At 33.4% G+C, this 19,219-nt stretch overlaps 1 protein-coding gene across 2 annotated transcripts in view; it reads right to left on the reverse strand.

Annotated features, from left to right (window-relative positions):
* The window catches only part of LOC108908455 (putative phosphatidate phosphatase), a 133,346-nt gene extending 117,231 nt beyond the window's left edge, over positions 1–16,115 (reverse strand). The window contains exons 1-2 of one of the 2 annotated variants that reach the window (XR_001964373.2): positions 15,827–16,115; positions 14,888–15,039 (exon numbers count right to left, since the gene is read on the reverse strand). Coding sequence is in view for 1 of the 2 variants with exons in the window: in XM_018712495.2 (XP_018568011.1) it covers positions 14,888–15,039; positions 15,827–15,902 (228 nt within the window). In the remaining variant the exon portion in view is untranslated. The remainder of the gene's footprint in view (positions 1–14,887; positions 15,040–15,826) is intronic. The other variant, XM_018712495.2, reaches the window with a different exon arrangement.
* Between the last annotated feature and the right edge of the window lie 3,104 nt (positions 16,116–19,219).

Raw genomic sequence — 19,219 nt, forward strand, 5'->3', positions numbered from 1 at the left:
TTAAAGGTTATGGCGAATCTGCTACTTCTAAGAACAGAGGAAATTCGCATTTATGGCATGCAAGTCGAGTCATTACAATAAAAAAGGCAATTCCAATTAGACCTACAGCTAATTTAAAATATAGCAGACATCATCGTTAACAATATTTTGTGGCCTCTGTAATTCTGCCTGTTCCTTACCAATATATCTATTTTAACTTCGAAATTTATAGGAACATTAACAACTTTTCTCTTCAGTCATATATCGACAATTATAATATAAAAAGATGTGTAGAACTTAGAACACAGGCCACTGACAAGGTCAAAATCAAATTGTCTAGAAGTAAGGCTTTAAAATGGTTTGCCACTTTCTGAAAACCAGTTCACTATAATTTCAAAGTGTAAATTAAAAAGCATTTGTGTAAAAATAGAATTTATGATGTACAAACATTTATTAATACTTACTCAGTTTGGTCAATTGGTTAATAGTTTGTAATTGCCATACTTATAAGAATTTTAATTTGTATTCTTGTATATTTTTACTTTAAACGATTTAATGTAAACTAATGCTTCTCTCAGTGTAGTATATACAAAGTATTTTATTGACTCCTGGATTTTTTAACTGTCTACAACACTTCATATCTTTTCGAAGGCTACGCATGCTTGCACGTGCCTTTTCCACAAATACAAAGCCACATTAGCCTTAACGTTTAAACAATGCTAAATTAGGGTCTCTATTAGTGCCAAACGCCGCTTTAAATAAGAAATTACTGATTGTTATCGACATAAACAAAAAGTAAACGAACCATAAACCCAGGTATCCATTCGCATGAAAACAATTAAGGGCGATGCGTATTCTTGAAGTGATTCTCTTTAATTATCTTCTTACATTACTGATAATCCTGGACAATACGAATGCGGTGACTAAGTTCGTGCTGTAGAAGTTAACCAGGCATTATTGGAGATTATATTTTATATTAAAATTTCAATTTCAAATAGACAGGGTGATTTTGTAAATGAAAATGGAAAATAAAAACGAATGATTCTACAGTTGAAGATACAGAGCCTTCATAACCGTGACGTAAAGGAGTTCGGTTCTATGAAAACATGTTTATTCTACATAGCAATTTTTATATTGGTCATTGCCTTTCAAAGCAGAATATTGAGCAAATTCTTAAGTAAACTTACAACATGCATATACATATTGTTGGAATCAGGAAGAAGCAGAGATTCCGAAAATGTAATAATATACAGGGTGTTCCGTTTAAAAAAAAAACAGGTTTGGTTCGTATCTTTGGAACGCCATGTATAATTTCTATTTTCAAAACACATTAAACTCATTGAAAGATTCCCTACAACTACTATTTTTGTCTAGCTCAAATATTTTTGAGGAAAATGGCGAATCACGATATGCATTCGATCACATTTTCACATTTTTCTCGAAAACATTGCGTTATACGAAAAAAGCAACAAGTGAAAAAAAAAGTTTCTAAATTTAATGACTTTCTAGCAGACTAATAATTTTAAAAAAAATTTAAATATGTGACAAAATTTTTTTTGGTTCCAAAGACAAGGGGGCCCACGAAAAATTGTCTTAAGGGAGTTCCCCGCCAAAAAGCATAGCACCATCAGATTCCACATGCCATAAAACCCCTGTGTGCCAAATTTAGTTATTCTCGTACAACAGGGTTCTGAGATATAAAAATAAGATTATTCCTATGGGCGAATTTCAGGGGCTGTAACTCCGAAAGAGGGGGCCACTTGGTAAAAATAAAAAATACTGGTCCACTATATTTGTTTTAAGAATATGTGATCAAATTTTGTTGCATTAATTTCGGGACACTTTGTATGAATAATCCTGTACATTAAAAATTTAATTAATTTACATCCTGCTCTAAACTAAAACAAGTTATGGAGCTTTGATATTTCTCAATATTTTTATTTATTTGAGAAATATGCTAATATTCGCAATTTTTCAGAATGAAATGTATATACACAAGTAATACATTTGCTTGAACTACCTCTATTTAAAAAATATTCGTTATTCTAATTGACTTTTAGTTAAATTTAATTAAATTTTTAGTTTTACTTTTTTATCATTCCCGTAAATTTTACTGTTGAGTCAACATTCTATTTTTATTTCATTATTATCTCTTGTAAATACCATTTACATTGTAGCATTTCTTGTAAACTTATCTATCGCACTAGTTATGTGTAATTAAATTAAAACCACATTAAAACTATTACGTCAATCACATTACTGAAAGTGAACATACTTCCGATAGAGTAATATATATTCATTCACCATGATCGACATTGGAAGGGGGACAAATTGGTTTTAAATAGCCAAATGATGGTAAGTGACTAATAAAGATATTATTTCAACTCATTCGTCACGTTAGAAGGGTGAAGCCGTTTAATAAAGTGCCCCTTTATGAATACCCGAATCCGACCACATGTTCCCTCTTTAAGTGGAACCGAAACGCTACCCCGCAGCAATTTCCTTCGTAGGAACTAGATATCGCGGGCTGGAAATCTCCACGACTGCCATCCGCTTTGCGCTGACTTCTAGTTGTTTGTGCCGGCTGTTGACAGTGTCTTTGCTCAATAATTTTCTGATACTGGCTGTCATAACATTTGAAATCTTTCTCTCTCTAATTAATGAGTAAAAACAAAACTTGTATCTTTTAAAAGATTTGAAAAAATAACAGTTAATTAAAATTTTACTCAGGTCTACATTATATCCAACTAAAAATTACATTAATATATACAGGCTGTTACAAATTCGCTTCTCACTACAGGGATCTCGAAAACGGTAAGAGATATAAACTAGCTTAAATGGGGGCAAAGTTGCGTAATCAGGGGACCAACATTATGCCTCTAAAAAATCAAGGCTAACATGATTAGTTTTCGAAATATTTGAAAAAAAAACGAAATTTTGGAAATCCGCTTTTGTTTCATTTTAGCCTTGTTTGAGGTGACATTGAAAAAAGAAAAACACTTTCTCATGGCCACTTTTTGCCCTCTATCGAATGGCATATTCAATTTTTATATGTAACGTTTCGTCTCTCCAGGACCATCATCAACCTCATTTTTTTAATAATAATAATATTCAGTTGGCGTTTTGGTTGTTCATATGCATTTTTAAGAATTAATTTGTCATAATAAAATTAAAATTGTAATAATGTTTTAATTTTGACGCAACAACTTATTGAGTTATGTATCACCAAGTGATGGTAATAGTTAATAATAATAAATGTTTTACTGTAACTAAACTATTACAGTTTAAATAACTAAATGGATTTCACAGGGTCTAACGACACTTACAGTGTACGATAATTCAATAAACAAAGTAATCTAAACAAAAAATTTAGATAAATTTGGAACGAATACACTGAAGATGAATTTTTCGAGACAAAACGTCTGAATCTGGTTCGGGCTGAGGCAGTACAGTATTGGCGATCATGAAGGCTTGCAAAGAATGTAATAACATTTCTAAGGTCGTATTTAAAAAAATGAAGTTGATGATGGTCCTGGAGAGACGCAACGTTACATATAAAAATTGATTATGCAATTCGATACAGGGCAAAAAGTGGCCATGAGAAAGTGTTTTTCTTTTTTCAATATCACCTCAAACAGGGCTAAAATGAAACAAAAGCGGATTTCCAAAATTTCGTTTTTTTTCAAATATTTCGAAAACTAATCATGTTAGCCTTGATTTTTTAGAGGCATAATGTTGGTCCCCTGATTACGCAACTTTGCCCCCATTTAAGCTACTTCGTATCTCTTACCATTTCCGAGATCCCTGTAGTGAGAAGCGAATTTGTAACAGCCTGTATATAACTCAAGTAATAGATATTTATTTATTTTAAAATAATACCCTGGGCTGCTAATAATAACTGCTTACCTTATAATTTTATTTCATTTTAAACATAGTGCATAGAATGAAATCATATCGCATTTGTCTATCTACGCTTCGTGCAACATGATTCCCACTAGTAAATAAAAACTTTTCACTCACAATATGAATGAGATAACATACAAAGTGTTACATTTTAAATTGTTTCTGCTACTCAATGCATAGGGCCTTCAATACGTCCACACCGGCAAAGAGTGACCTGTTAATCTATAAATACTGAACGCAAGATCAACGTCGCACTATAAGGCGTGTTGTTGAAAACGATTACCCTGTCGGCTAATGTTGCGACCAACCTTGAGTTACACCCGCAATATCTAGTAAACAACAGAATTCTTTCGTCAGTAAAGCCACCAGACATATACCGGTTTTCCAACTTATTAGTTCTCATTAGTACACACTTTGTATGTTATATTTAACCCATAGTAACACCATGTTTCTAACTAAACATCATTAAAATAACCTTTCGTGGGTCATCTTACCTATGGCATATTGACAAGAAATAATACGAGGGTTGTCCCAAAAATAATGCACATCGCGCTCTAGCGGGTGTTGTAGACAACGTAGACAGCTGATGGAAGCGTCAGTGTGTAGATTGAAGTCTTAAGAACACGTTGAGATCATATTATGATACGCTTAAAGGATTCGCTCAAAGGGAAAATGCTTAAAGGGAAAATGCCAACAATTCGAAAAGACAACATCGAAACTGAAAGAAATGATTATCTTTGATAAACAGGGCGTAATCGCCACAGATCGAGTTCCGACGAGTACTACTGTCACTGGAGTGTACTACAAAAACTTTCTTCAGAATATCTTACGCCCAAAAATACATAAACTGCGTCCAGGAAATGTTGCAAAGTGGTGCATTGATTTTGCACGATAATGCACGCCCGCACATCAGTGCACTTAGGGGAACACCCTCTTATAGTCCCGATCTGAGCCCACCTGACTTCGATATCTTTCCCAAGCTGAAGGAACCCGGGGGATGCGTTTTCTGACGTTGGAAAAGCTCCGAAGAAAAGTGACCCGACAGATGCGGATGCTCAATAAGAACGTGAATCCAAGCAATTCCACGCCACTGGCATGCCTGCATTAATAAGGAAGGGGATGATACATATTGAAGGCCTGTAATTAGGGCTGTGCATTATTTTGGGACAACCCTTGTAGGTAGTTCTATTAACGAAGACAAGGTTACATGATATTGGCGGTGTAATTCAAAGTAATTGTTTCTCATAATATCATTAAAAACATTAGACACTACTTGTTAAATAACTATTTAATTAATTTAATTTATCCTTCAAAGAGTTTTTTATATTTTAAAGATTTCCAAAGACACTTTTTCACGTACTTTTTATATTGTATTTTTTTGTTTCATACGATAATACACCAGGAAATTTTTATACAGAAATGAATGAAGAATGCAGAAAATACAATAAAAAATTGAGAAAAACGAATGGTAATAGCATTTTTCTTGACCAAGTGAGCCTTTTCAATTACCATTTTTAGGACAAAATTTGAAAAAAATTAATTCATCAGGCTACAAGATACTCTTAAGAAAATGAAAAAAAAAACCTTTTCCGCTATTTATATTTCTGACAGAATAATTTAGAATAAATCTTTATATGGAAGTTATCTTCTTAAAATGAACTCTGGAACGGAGTTCTGAACTTTCTCAGTTTGTAACATTCAACAAAATCTTATTTACGCATTTACGTTATTTGTGGTGGTTGTCATGACAGCAGATAATAGCTATCTTACCATCAAGTGACCACTGTCGCACTATCTCATTTGGCTAGATAGTTCAAAGCACTCTTGCGAAAGTGAATGTAATCATCGTAAACTACACTCATAGATGAAGAGAATGCGTCGAACTGTCACCAAGCCATAAAACAAACAGAAGGTCTAAATAGCTCTGCAGTGAATTGTATTTCAATAATCCATTTCTATTTGGCTAAGTACCTACAGAATATTTTGAATTAATACAGAAATTATATTTATTTAAGTTTATTACTAATGTAAGACAATTAAGACAATACACAACTAATAAAATAGAAATATGTAATAGATTGGTATTGGTATACATTGCAATAATTTTTTAATCAAATAATCATGACTATTAGGTATAATAAAATATAACAATTCATCACGATAAAAATTTATAAAAAACTTTTATATGCAAATGTCTATAAACAATATCTATTGTTAAACATCTACAGGGTGTGGCGTAAATAACAGCTTCCTAACGATATTTGTAATAGAGTAAGTTAATTCCAGGTATTCCCCTAGTTCGCAATTCTTCCACCATAGCAATTGTGGTATTGTAAACCAATGACGTCAAGTGACTCCAAAGATAAAAGTCCATTGGAGTTAGATAGAGTGATCGAGGTGCTACGGCACAGGACCAAAGCGTCCAATCCATCGCTGAGGAAACATTTCATTCAAAAGTGTCGTTACTTCTCGAGTACTGTGTGGAGGAGCCCCATCTTGAAGATAAAACATGCGTGCCCGAACTTGTAATGCCACATCGTCCAATAATTCAGGCAACCGGTTCTCCAAAAAGTCAGCATATGTTGGTCCATTTAGTCGTCCTTTAAAGAAATAGGGATCAACAAGTATCGCATTATGCCAGCCCGAACATTTACCGAGAACCGATATTGAATATGAGTTTCTCTAATCGTGTGAGGATTTTCATCGGTCCATATGTGCATATGATGGAAATTCACTTCATCACGGGTAAACCTCATCTGTTACACAAACGTAAGCAGGAAAGTCTACTTGATCGGCACATTGGCGTAAAAACCATCTGCAAAAACGCATTCGTTGATCACAATCCGAGGGTAAAATCTGTTGAACTGGTTGCAAATGATAGAGGTGCAACAGCTGACGCTTTAAGATGCGATGTACGGTACGAGATGAGGTTCCTACTTGCTGTGCAAGTCATCGAATACTAATTGTGGGGTCTTCGTCAAGATTTTTCAACGCATTGCATCTTCAACATTAAGGTTCACTTGCTGACCACATCCTTCTCCTCGAGGAATAACACTTCCCGTACCTCGCAGCCGCTGTAGGATTGTATTTCCACATGGGGGGGTGACGTTGTGGCCACCGTTCCCGGTACAACCTACTCGCCGCGAGCGCATTTTCTTCGGCTGCACCATATACACTAACATCATATCGACACGTTCAGAAATAGTAAATGCATTGTTTTCTCGGTTCATTGTAAAACTAGTTTGTGTACAAACTAAAAAATAAAATAAAGTAAGAAATAAGAATTTCGTTTTTAATGTAATCGGCAAGCTATTCTTGTTTTTTACTTCTTTATAAAAATTACACTGTCACTATCCTGGAATTACAAAATAAAAACTTTGGTCTGGAATCTTTAACTTTTTAACACTGATGGGTCGATGGACGATGCTTAATATTTAATAATTAAGTGAATAATGAATTCAATACAAATATAAAATCAGTTGACTGCACAAATTTTTTGACAATGTAACCTAACCTTCTTTTAGTATTACTAATATTAGATTATACCGACTTAAATTATAAGGTTGCATCTCGGGTCGTGCATTTATAATAAATGAACTTTAATTTACAAAAAAAAAAACGCGAAGATATAACTTTTTCATAGAAGAGTTTTCTATTACAAATATCATCAAGAAGCTGTAGTTTAATTTTTATAGATCATAGACGCCACACCCTGTATTGTAAACCATGCTAAAAAGTCAACAATAAAGCATAAAATTAGAAAATTCCATTTTTGATTTATATTCAAATTATACTCAGCTCTTAAGCTACCATAGAAAATAGCTCTAAAGCTGCCATACACACCCTCCAAGGAGGCGCTGTGCAAAAAGCTCATTGCATAAGCCCAGTGCATAACAATCTAAGATCAGTTGAAACCCTCCAAAACCAACTATATGGAAAAACAGCTTCTTTGGACCCAAATGTGGAACAACATACCGAAGGATGATAAGATGGGCAAATTCAAGGAACTAATCGGGATTCCTAGAAATAGCACTTTCATAACTGTACTATCGAGGCGTATATCATAACAATATTTTTGTGTAAATGGGCCTTTATTAATAAAAAGGTAAAAGGAGAAGTGCTTTAACGTTAAAAAACCATACCCAATACGTATATGAACAAAGCCTCTATATCCTTCCCCTCTGACCTGAATCGCCCTGTATGCGAGGTATTAATGAACTCAAGATTTCTACATGTGCAATGCCGATTAACACTTTCCATCTTTTAATGTTGCAATGAAGCCGCCACGGAACATGAACACCCACTAATGAGAATTTCATATTTGACGTTGTCTCGCTATAATTGACCGTAATAACGCATTCTCGTAGAATTTCAAGCAATCCAGAAACTACTCATTTACTTAGTAGGTGTTACCGTTATAGTTATATTTATCAATCCACTAGGAGTTTCTTTTTTCATACTAGAATGTTTAAATAACCAGTTTTAGATATTGGCTTTGAGATGTTACAAATGTTGGTCTTAATTAAATACCAAGCACAAATAAAAGGGATATTTAAACAAGACATAAAAGAATAAAACGCAAACATATAAAATTCCAAAAATTAAACAGAATGTTTAATAAAAAAAGACTTAAATTCAAATAACGAAGCCAGACAGAGAATACAAATCTTTTGACCTGCTTGTGGCGACAACATAATTGCTTTAAAGTAATTTTCAAGCCATTTATAATTGACACAATTTAATTGCCGAGAGAGAGCAGCGATAAATCTTTTCTCATTGTAATAATTCATATGTGAAACATTTTTATTAATTATTATATTTTTCGAAAAAATAATTGGAATAAGCAACAAATTAGAAGCAAGCCAGCTTATTAGTTAAAAGGTTATCTCTGATTTTAATTATCTGTACACAGTTGATTTTGTAACAATAAGAAAACCATTAAAATTAATTGCTTACATCTATGATTTAGATACAGTTTTATGGACGGAATTCGCCATAAATTATCAATTTTCACTTGATGCTCTTTGAAACCATTCATACTTCCTCATAAAANAAAATTTATAAAAAACTTTTATATGCAAATGTCTGTAAACAATATCTATTGTTAAACATCTACAGGGTGTGGCGTAAATAACAGCTTCCTAACGATATTTGTAATAGAGTAAGTTCAATTATGGATTAAAATATTTTCTCTGGAACGTTTGCTGTACGATGACTTACGTGCTGTAGACCAGCCGCGTAAACAAATCATCATTCATACTTCTCAATTTTTGGGGAATTTTTCAAAACAAACTAAGAAATTTTAGATATTAAAAAAACTAATATTTTCTTATTATAATAATTAATAGTAATTACTATCTTAAATGCATTGTTGTTACTGCAAGAGTTCGCAAACAAAACCACATCCGTAAGCATCTGTAGTTGCCAACTGCGTACACTAAAAAACCCCATTAAAATATGGAACAAAATGAAATAAAACTTACCATTTCTAGAGAAAATGTTCAAATTGATCCCCATTAGCGCGGATACAGGTATGGCACCGACGCACCCAATTTCGACGAATATTTTCTCAAATTCCAGGTATTCCCCTAGTTGTGTCAGCACCTTCAAGTATACGGTTTCGCAATTCTTCCACCATAGCAATTGGGGTATTGTAAACCAATGACGTCAAGTGCTTATTATGCCAACCCAAACATTTACCGAGAACCGATGTTGAAAATTAGTTTCCCTAATCGCGTGAGAATTTTCATCAGCCCATATATGCATATTATGGAAATTTACTTCATCAGTTAAATGTCACATCATCTGTTACACAAACATAAGCAGGAAAGTCTACTTGATTGGCACATTGGCATAAAAACCATTTGCAAAAATGCATTCGTTGATCACAATCCGGGGGTAAAATCTGTTGAACTGGTTGCAAATGATAGAGGTGCAACAGCTGACGCCTTAAGATGCGATGTACGGTACGAGATGAGGTTCCTACTAGCTGTGCAAGTCATCGAATACTAACTGTGGGGTCTTCGTCAAGATTTTCCAACGCACTGCATCTTCAACATTAAGGTTCACTTGCTGACCACATCCTTCTCCTCGAGGAATAACACTTCCCGTATCTCGCAGCCGCTGTACGATTGTGGGGGAGGGTGACGTTGTGTCCATCGTTCCCGGTACAACCTACTCGCCGCGGGCGCATTTTCTTCGGCTGCACCATATACACTAACATCATATCGACACGTTCGGAAATAGTAAATGCATTGTTTTCTCGGTTCATTGTAAAACTAGGTTGTGTACAAACTAAAAAATAAAATAAAGTAAGAAATAAGAATCTCGTTTTTAATGTAATCGGCAAGCTATTCTTGTTTTTTACTTCTTTATAAAAATTACACTATCACTATCCAGGAATTACAAAATAAAAACTTTTGTCTGGAATTTTTAACTTTTTAACACTGATGGGTCGATGGACGATGCTTAATATTTAATAATTAAGTGAATAATGAATTCAATACAAATACAAAATCAGTTGACTGCACAAATTTTTTGACAATGTAACCTAACATTCTTTTAGTATTACTTGTATTAGATTATACCGACTTAAATTATAAGGTTGCATCTCGGGTCGTGCATTTATAATAAATGAACTTTAATTTACAAAAAAAAAAAAATCGCGAAGATAGAACTTTTTCATAGAAGAGTTTTCTATTACAAATATCATCAGGAAGCTGTAGTTTAATTTTTATAGATCATAGACGCCACACCCTGTATTGTAAACCATGCTAAAAAGTCAACAATAAAGCATAAAATTAGAAAATTCCATTTTTGATTTATATTCAAATTGTACTCAGCTCTTAAGCTACCATAGAAAACAGCTCTAAAGCTGCCATACACACCCTCCAAGGAGGCGCTGTGCAAAAAGCTCATTTAAAACCCAGTGCATAACAATCTAAAATCAGTTGAAACCCTCCAAAACCAACTATATGGAAAAACAGCTTCTTTGGACCCAAATGTGGAACAACATACCGAAGGATGATAAGATGGGCAAATTCAAGGAACTAATCGGGATTCCTAGAATTAGCACTTTCATAACGGTACTATCGAGGCGTATATCATAACAATATTTTTGTGTAAATGGGCCTTTATTAATAAAAAGGTAAAAAGAGAAGTGCTTTAACGTTAAAAAACCATACCCAATACGTATATGAACAAAGCCTCTATATCCTTCCCCTCTGACCTGAATCGCCCTGTATGCGAGGTATTAATGAACTCAAGATTTCTACATGTGCAATGCCGATTAACACTTTCCATCTTTTAATGTTGCAATGAAGCCGCCACGGAACATGAACACCCACTAATGAGAATTTCATATTTGACGTTGTCTCGCTATAATTGACCGTAATAACGCATTCTCGTAGAATTTCAAGCAATCCAGAAACTACTCATTTACTTAGTAGGTGTTACCGTTATAGTTATATTTATCAATCCACTAGGAGTTTCTTTTTTCATACTAGAATGTTTAAATAACCAGTTTTAGATATTGGCTTTGAGATGTTACAAATGTTGGTCTTAATTAAATACCAAGCACAAATAAAAGGGATATTTAAACAAGACATAAAAGAATAAAACGCAAACATATAAAATTCCAAAAATTAAACAGAATGTTTAATAAAAAAAGACTTAAATTCAAATAACGAAGCCAGACAGAGAATACAAATCTTTTGACCTGCTTGTGGCGACAACATAATTGCTTTAAAGTAATTTTCAAGCCATTTATAATTGACACAATTTAATTGCCGAGAGAGAGCAGCGATAAATCTTTTCTCATTGTAATAATTCATATGTGAAACATTTTTATTAATTATTATATTTTTCGAAAAAATAATTGGAATAAGCAACAAATTAGAAGCAAGCCAGCTTATTAGTTAAAAGGTTATCTCTGATTTTAATTATCTGTACACAGTTGATTTTGTAACAATAAGAAAACCATTAAAATTAATTGCTTACATCTATGATTTAGATACAGTTTTATGGACGGAATTCGCCATAAATTATCAATTTTCACTTGATGCTCTTTGAAACCATTCATACTTCCTCATAAAAAAAACTAGAGAAATAATACAAGGCGTCGTTTATCTTCAGAAAACAAATTAAGAAGGAATTACAATAGAAATGTTTTTTAAAAATAGTAATATGTTTATTATAGTATAGTATTTGTCTGATATAAAGCTCGTAGATAGGGAAGATGATGAGGTTTTAATTATTGTTTTAACTTTCCATTAGTGGTAACAAAATAAATATTTCAGTCTGTAACACAGAGTGCATTTCAGTGAAAAGGTGCTGTTAGTTAAATAATTAACTATAAATACAGGGTGTCCCACCGGGAACTGCGTCGATCGATATATAGAAAAGTAATGCTCCGAAAATCAAAAAAAAAAAATATCGCAACACGGCAATGTCCTTGGGGCGAACACAACTAAAATGTGTAGAACCCTCCAACAATTCCGGTTATACCGAAAGTCGACACCAACTTCGTTATTTTAAATGGGACACCCTATATATTATTGCATTTTCGTATTCTATGTGAAATTAGGAGTGTGTGTGACACAAGTAGATTCTTGGTACCTTGAAAGGCCATAGGTAACACTACGTTATGGTATATCAACAAATTAAAACATTTAATACTAAGTGTTTCATTTTTGCTGTTACATTTTGATAACTTCAAACAGTTATAACTTTGTTAACTTAAATGGAACACCCTATATTTTTTTACTCTGTCGTATGCAGATAGAAATTTTCTTTCAAGCCATATAATCATTGTTAGGGCTGCCGTTACTACTTCTAGAGATATTTGCAATTTTCTATTTTTTGGTCAGTTTTTCTCGTATCAGACCTGCTGTCAAATTGGCTATGACCAGAAATACCACAAAAACAATTGAAATAACATGACATTTGTCAAGTTAGTTATCAAATTATTGTTGTGTCTGAATAGTTTTTCCCGAATATTTAAATAAAAATGCCTGGGGATCGTTTAAATTATACTAATGAGGATTATTCTAATTTGTTTGTTATTTATGGAAAATGTGACAAAATAATTTCAAGAACATGTAGAGGATATGCTGCTATTTTCCATAAATAACAAACAAATTAAAATAATCCTCATAAGTATAATTTAAACGATCGTCAGGCACTGTTATTTAAATTTTTAGGAAAAATTATTACAGACATAACAATAATTTGACAACTAACTTGACTTGTTATTTTAATTGTTTTGGAGTGTTCTGGTTATGGCCAATTTGACAACAGGTCTGATACGAGAAAAAGTGTCCAAAAAATAGATAACTGCAAATATCTCTAAAAGTAGTAACGGCAACCCTAACAATGCTTATATGGCTTGAAAGGAAATTTCAGTCTGCATAGACAGAGTAGAAAAATACAGGGTGTTCCATTTAAGTTAACAAAGATATAGCTGTTTGAAGTTATCAAAATGTAACAGCAAAAATGAAACACCTAGTATTAAATATTTTAATTTGTTGGTATACCATAATTTAGTGTTACCTATGCCCTTTACAGGCGCTAAAAATCCGCTTGATATCACGCTCCTGAAAAGAGTTACTAGCATCTCCGCGGACCCTTGCATCTGTCAATTTTTTTCTCTAAAAATTAATATCTCAAAATCTATAACTCCTAGGTATAGGGAATATTTAATAAAGCGACCCTCAATTTTCACGTAGAATCCGAAAATACAATAATATATAGGGTATCCCATTTAAAATAACGAAGTTGGTGTCGACTTCCGGTATAATCGGAAGTGCTGGAGAATTCTAGATATTTTAGTTGTGTTCGCCCTAGGAACATTGCCACGTTGCCAAATTTTCTAATTTTTCGGAGCAGTACTTTCCTAGATATTGATCGACGCAGTTCCCTGTGGGACACCCTGTATAAAGCGTTTTTATTTATGTTTTGTTTTTATTATGGACTAATTAAAATATTATTTAATTGCTTCTGTTGGATTCGATTTCAAAAAATGGTAGTATTATTTTGAATATCCTCAACTAAATTGCAATGTCTATGGGCAATTTTAGGAATAGAAGTCAGCTGGAGCCAAATCTGGAGAGCAGAGTGGTTGCTCAAACACTATTTTGTTAAAAAATTGCGAAAAATCTTGGCACTGCAGACTGTGATTTAGACGCCTTTCTATAAAAGATTTAAAAGAACCAAACCATAATTAGCATTCTGTGTATGATTTAAGAAAAAACTGTTTTAGATGTGCTTGATCCATGGATAGTATTCGATGTTCTCCCACCATCAAACATATTATGGCATGATTTAAAAACATTCTTGTAACTCATTTACTAGCAGTTTTGCCCATAACGTTTACAAGCTTATATTAAACTTCAAGTCGTAATACATGAATCAAACAGTAACACTCTGAGATGACCACCATGTTAACAATAATACTCAATGTACCTATTATATTGACATATAGAAAAAGCGCTGCAGTCAGTTTGCAGACAAAAACTACCACATTTCTTCATTAATGCATACTCTACATATTACGACGAAGTATTCCAAAAATCGTAGAAGATTTATGAAGAAACGATGTTCAGGACAAAACAAGTTTATACTTTGACTGACGTAATAATACAGTTAAGAAAGATTATTGTGATATTGCAAGGGATATTTTAGTACTTAAGTATCTGTTTCTTTAAAATATTCTCAAATATTATTTGGTTATTTTCCTTATTTTTCCTTTTATTCCCCCGCATTCTTTTAGATTTTTTGCATACTCCCCCACTTCCCTCAGAAAAAGAAAGTAGGTACTCCCCCATGTTTTGTGTCATTGTAAAAGATTCAAGTAACTTTGCTATATTGCTAAAAGATATTGTTTACTTTCTCTACCACTTTGATCATCATCGAAGAAATGCTGTAGTTGAAATTAAATGTCTTGTATATTGGTCCGATTTATACTATCGTGGCGTAAGCTGAAAAAAGGCAATCGATAAGAACTCACCACAGCACAGTTGAGGCCAATCCCTGTAATATAGAGCGTCCAACTGGGTACTGTGGACTCATGGTATGGGTGCCTGAGGCTGGTGTCGTTGCAGAAGAAACCTCGTTGGTAGGCGCTGCCCCAAAGGAACAGAAAAAGGATGGGCCAGCCCACTGAAATGGTAAAAAAATTGTGTTTTTATAAAATTTGTAGGTTAAGGTATAATCGAGGGTATAATAGATATTAAGAACTCTGAATTTTTAAGATGTGTAGGGGTAACACAGAATGTCCTATAAAAAATGCTCGATTATCAAATTCAAGTCAAATACCCATACCTACCCAGTTAGTGTGTATTTTATTTGGAAAAGAGAGCAGTAATAGTAAAATTCAGATTTCCCATTACACAAAATCCCCTTCCTCCAGAGTACGTTAATACGAGGTCACAAAGGCAAGAAAAAAATACCATTTTTCTTATTTTTTTATAGATCAGTAGAAACTAATAGGTACTAGGAAATTTTGTAAATATTGGATTTTTGTTGCAAAATATAAAAAACAAATGGATACCTAGGTAAGGTATCCATTTGTACGGTAAATGTGATATTTTGAGTAGGTATATAAAAAAATTTAAAAATGTAGGCTTATACAAAAGTCGTGGGGAAACTCAATCGCCCTATTTCCCACTAAGAATGTGATATTTAAGGTGTCCTCATAAAAAAATAGCTATGTGTATTCACAGCAATAAAAATAATAATTAAATATGGTGTTTAGCTGTATTAGAAATCGATATTAATAACTTGTTCATTTTCAAATGTATCGATCTTAACTTCGCAGAAGAAAATAAATAGTAAGAACCAGATATTTATAGCGAATTTATTTTTGACAGTCCAAGTTCATGGATCGCGCTCGTGGAATTGATTGACCCCGATGATGACATAACCTCTCCCGGCACAAACAACTCACCGCAATTCAGCAGAATCACATCCAAGATGACTTTTTCCAGCCTCACCACTACGATGTCGTTGCTCATTGTGGTCATTCGGTGGTTATCAATGTCTTTGACGCCTCTGGGAATCACGCATTTGTGACCGACTTCACTTCCTCGCCACGCAAAAACCGAAAAACACCTGTCAAACTGCGGGAACGTAAACAATCAATCGAGTGTGCGGCGTAACTTCGCTCGATTATCTGTGCGATGCGCTCACAACCTACTCCGCTCCGAGCTGAAACTGACATGCGGTGGCCGCGTCGAGGATTTTAGATCGTGCGATTCGCACCTGAATCTCCCACCATAAAGGAGTTCTGTAGGAGTCGTCTGTTGCGGGGTTGCGCAGTCCATATTTTAATGGATCGATGAGGCCGACGGATGCGCGAAGGGCGCGATGCACCAGGGAGTTGTGGAAAAATATACAAATAAATATGAATGGGAATAAATATAATATCAGTTGTTATTGTTTACAAAAAAAAAATCCCCTAGTATTTTTACAGATATTTCATATAAAATCAATTCTTTTTTATAAACATTAAATGATAGTGTTTATTTTAATAAAGTTTGTCCACGTTCATAAAGTCCATAGTCTCAATGAACTACTGCCAGCGTTGTTCTCGCACTAAAAATTAATGTGCACAGTTTTACTCAAAACTAAATTTTATAAAATTGTACTTTATCACAACCTTTAAAAATAGTAGGGCATTATAAATTTTGCAAACGTAAATTAAAATCTGAAAAAATGGCTATCTGAAATTTTATTTTGTCTTCAAATATTATTTTTCTCTACTACTCTACTATGTAAGTACCTAGTCCGATAAGTAAAATAAATATAACTACATTGAACATTGAACAGAGAAACTGAATAGGCACTAGGACGAAAATGTAATGTAAGAGTTAGGAAGGATGAAAGGAGAGGCAGAGGGTAGCTATGTACTACCGTACTTTTTGAACTTTGAATTTAGTACAATAGTTCTTAAATCTAAAGATTTTCAGGATGCGGAGTGTTGAACAGAAATAAAAACACAGGGTATAACTTTTATTGAGTCATAATATATTTATATGGAAGCTACGTTTAACCTTAACGAAAAACATTTCAAAAGTTTGTTTTCACAAACGTCGTGAGAGTGATTTTTTTTACCTATTTTCGTAATTTTAATAAGTACTAGTTTTAGCTAATGCAAAATGCATATTCAAACGCATACCTAATAGGGAATTAGGGCATGTACCTATTGTTGTCGAATCTAGTATTTCTGATTCCTGTTCAGGTTTTTTCATAATATCAATCATACAGAAATATAACCACAAAGACACGCTAACATACCGTACCAGTACCAACAGTAAATACCGAAACTAAAATATTATAAGGTTATATATTTACACTACAAAAGATAAAGATACCTACCTCAATAAATACCACTTCAAATTTTGCTAAAGAAGTAAAACACTGAAAATATTTGAATGCTCGGTGCATCTAAAAACTTCGAAATAACATGCCGTATCATATAAAAGCAGGTAATTTGTTTTTACTAAATTATTTGTCATTACAATTTCGCCTTCTGCCACTCCGCTTCATATAGTTGGTTTAAAAATAAAACAATAGGCAACCCTCACTTTAAGCTACGCTCTGTATATATTTATTCCTATTCGAAAAACAAATTGTTCGGAGTTGTTTCAAATTACATTAGTCCATACAGTTGAATAAGTCGGCAATGGCTCTAAAACTATTTCTTAATGTAATTTTAAATGCAATTTAATTCTTATGATTTTCTCTTTAATTTACAATTTCGAAAGTAGAAAATACTTTTTTTTCTGTGAAACGATTAGTTCAGGAATTTTAGATTTATTGAATTGTGTGATGAAGATAACTGATTAGCTTATTTTAAATTTCCAAAATATAAAAACTCGAAAATATTTCGACAGAAATACTATTAGGATACACTTATCCAATTGCCAAAATACATACGTAGATGTTCGGAAATTCTTCAATTCTTAGCTATACAGTCTTCTAATGCTTAGCTTCTCCATCACTGGTTGACAGACTTGCATACCGATTAAGTGAATTTTTCCACACTGTTAATTATATCACTAGCCCAAATTTCATAAATCTACATCAAACATCTTCGAGATACGAGTAATGATCAATTATCAATTTTTGTTGGTTTTAGTCCCTTTGTTCAATAAAATTTTTTGATTTAAAGTGATGCAAAGAAAGACCTCCGGAAATTATGATATGGATTTAAAAAACATTTTTTAGAAATTATTTCCTAAATTTGATACTGGGTTTGTACAAAGAAAATAAATTATAACAATTTGACCATAAATTATATAAAATTCATTTCTTGTATTCCCTGAACATCTTGACAACCATTATGAAATGAAAGATACAATTTCCATGGATATTTTTATAGAAAAATTACAAGGAATAAAAAATAGAACCTCTAGTAGTGTTTAGTGTTTTTCAAAATTAATTCTATTCATTTATTGAAGATATTTAATTATTTAAGTGGTGTAACTTCTAGGGATTCTATTGGATTGGAGAATAAGAAATGTCAGTTTTTTTCAAATTTAAAATATTTTATTTTTAACTCTACAATTACCTATTATCAATAGATTAATCAGTGATTCTCCATTGTTATTTATGACCTCCTTCCAACGTTCAACAAATTTCTGGATGCCTCTTCTGTATAAATCGCTTAGGTTCTGATTCGAAAAACTCATCCAACCAAGCTCTTAACTCATTGTCGTTGTTAAAAGAAACACCGCGTAAGGAGTTTGACAAAGAGAGCGGAAGGGGTGAAAATCCAAAAGCACGAGATCGGAACAGTAAGAGGGGTGCGTCAGAACTTCCAAATTCAACTCCCGAATGACCGTTTTGGTCATATTGGCGATATGTGGTCACGCATTATCATGTTGCAAAAAAACGTCGAACCGACGATCAGGTCTATTCTATTGAATACCCGCGTGGAGTTGTCGTAGTTATTGGATATAGAGTTCTTGGGTTGATGGTTTGATTGTTTGGTAAGAGTTTGTAATAAAGAATCCCTACCCAATCACACCAGACGGCGATTTCCCTGGCATAACACCAGCTGAGGTGGTGGCAGCTACCTCCACCTAAATTAGAGAATTCGATTTAACACCGCTCAACGAAATATCCGAAAAAGTAGGTTAATCATTACAATAACGACAGAGTAAATCAGCGGCAATTGAGGAGCGTTAATTCTTACTGTTTTTGTTCAAAACATGTGAGACCCAAGTGCCGATTCTTTGAACTTTTCCCATCGAATGCTGGTGGTTTGCTATGTTTTGTGATCACATCCCATCTCCTGAACCAATTTGCTTATTGATTGGATTGGATTTTCGTGAAG

Source organism: Anoplophora glabripennis, unplaced genomic scaffold (assembly GCF_000390285.2).
Source record: "Anoplophora glabripennis isolate ALB-LARVAE unplaced genomic scaffold, Agla_2.0 scaffold343, whole genome shotgun sequence".
Taxonomy (NCBI): domain Eukaryota; kingdom Metazoa; phylum Arthropoda; class Insecta; order Coleoptera; family Cerambycidae; genus Anoplophora; species Anoplophora glabripennis.